Source organism: Arachis ipaensis, chromosome B03 (assembly GCF_000816755.2).
Source record: "Arachis ipaensis cultivar K30076 chromosome B03, Araip1.1, whole genome shotgun sequence".
In the NCBI taxonomy this organism is placed as follows: Eukaryota; Viridiplantae; Streptophyta; class Magnoliopsida; order Fabales; family Fabaceae; genus Arachis; species Arachis ipaensis.
Window position 1 is genome coordinate 1691266 of NC_029787.2, and position 563 is coordinate 1691828.

Consider the following 563-nt stretch of genomic DNA (forward strand, 5'->3'; position numbering starts at 1 on the left):
TTTTCATCAATTATGTTTTTTTTTTAATATATAATCTTAATTACATATATCTTGAGAGAATTTTTTTTAATCCTAATAATGCAATTGCTTTATGAGGATGCAGCTTATGGTATTTGTGGATCATGCTGGTAGACTCTTTCCAGGGATTAATCATTCGCCATGGAATGGCTTAACATTAGCAGATTTTGTCATGCCATTTTTCCTTTTTATTGTTGGTGTCTCACTTGCACTCACATACAAGGTATATATATCTATATGTTTAATTTAATTTCACAAGTTAATTAAATTATTTGTATATATATATTTATATATATACATACTTTGTATAAACTAACGTTGGATCAATTTTGCTTAACAAGCTTTATTTATAAACAGAGATTATCTTCTGGAATTATTGCAACTAGAAAGGCAATTCTACGAGCTCTTAAGCTTCTATCAATAGGTGTTTTTCTTCAAGGTGCTTAACTGAGCCTTTTATTCTGTATATGCCAAATTTTCAATTGGTTTAATTTAATTAATTTGTTAGTAGATAATTTTACCAAATTTTTAATTTGGTGCTTGCA

The 563-nt window shown here is 27.2% G+C and overlaps 1 protein-coding gene across 1 annotated transcript in view; it reads left to right on the forward strand.

Annotated features, from left to right (window-relative positions):
- LOC107632411 (heparan-alpha-glucosaminide N-acetyltransferase-like) overlaps positions 1 to 563 on the forward strand; it is a 7310-nt gene that overhangs the window by 1758 nt on the left and 4989 nt on the right. The window contains exons 2-3 of the mRNA XM_021120112.1: positions 104 to 241; positions 376 to 457. Coding sequence (XP_020975771.1) covers positions 104 to 241; positions 376 to 457 — 220 coding nt within the window. The remainder of the gene's footprint in view (positions 1 to 103; positions 242 to 375; positions 458 to 563) is intronic.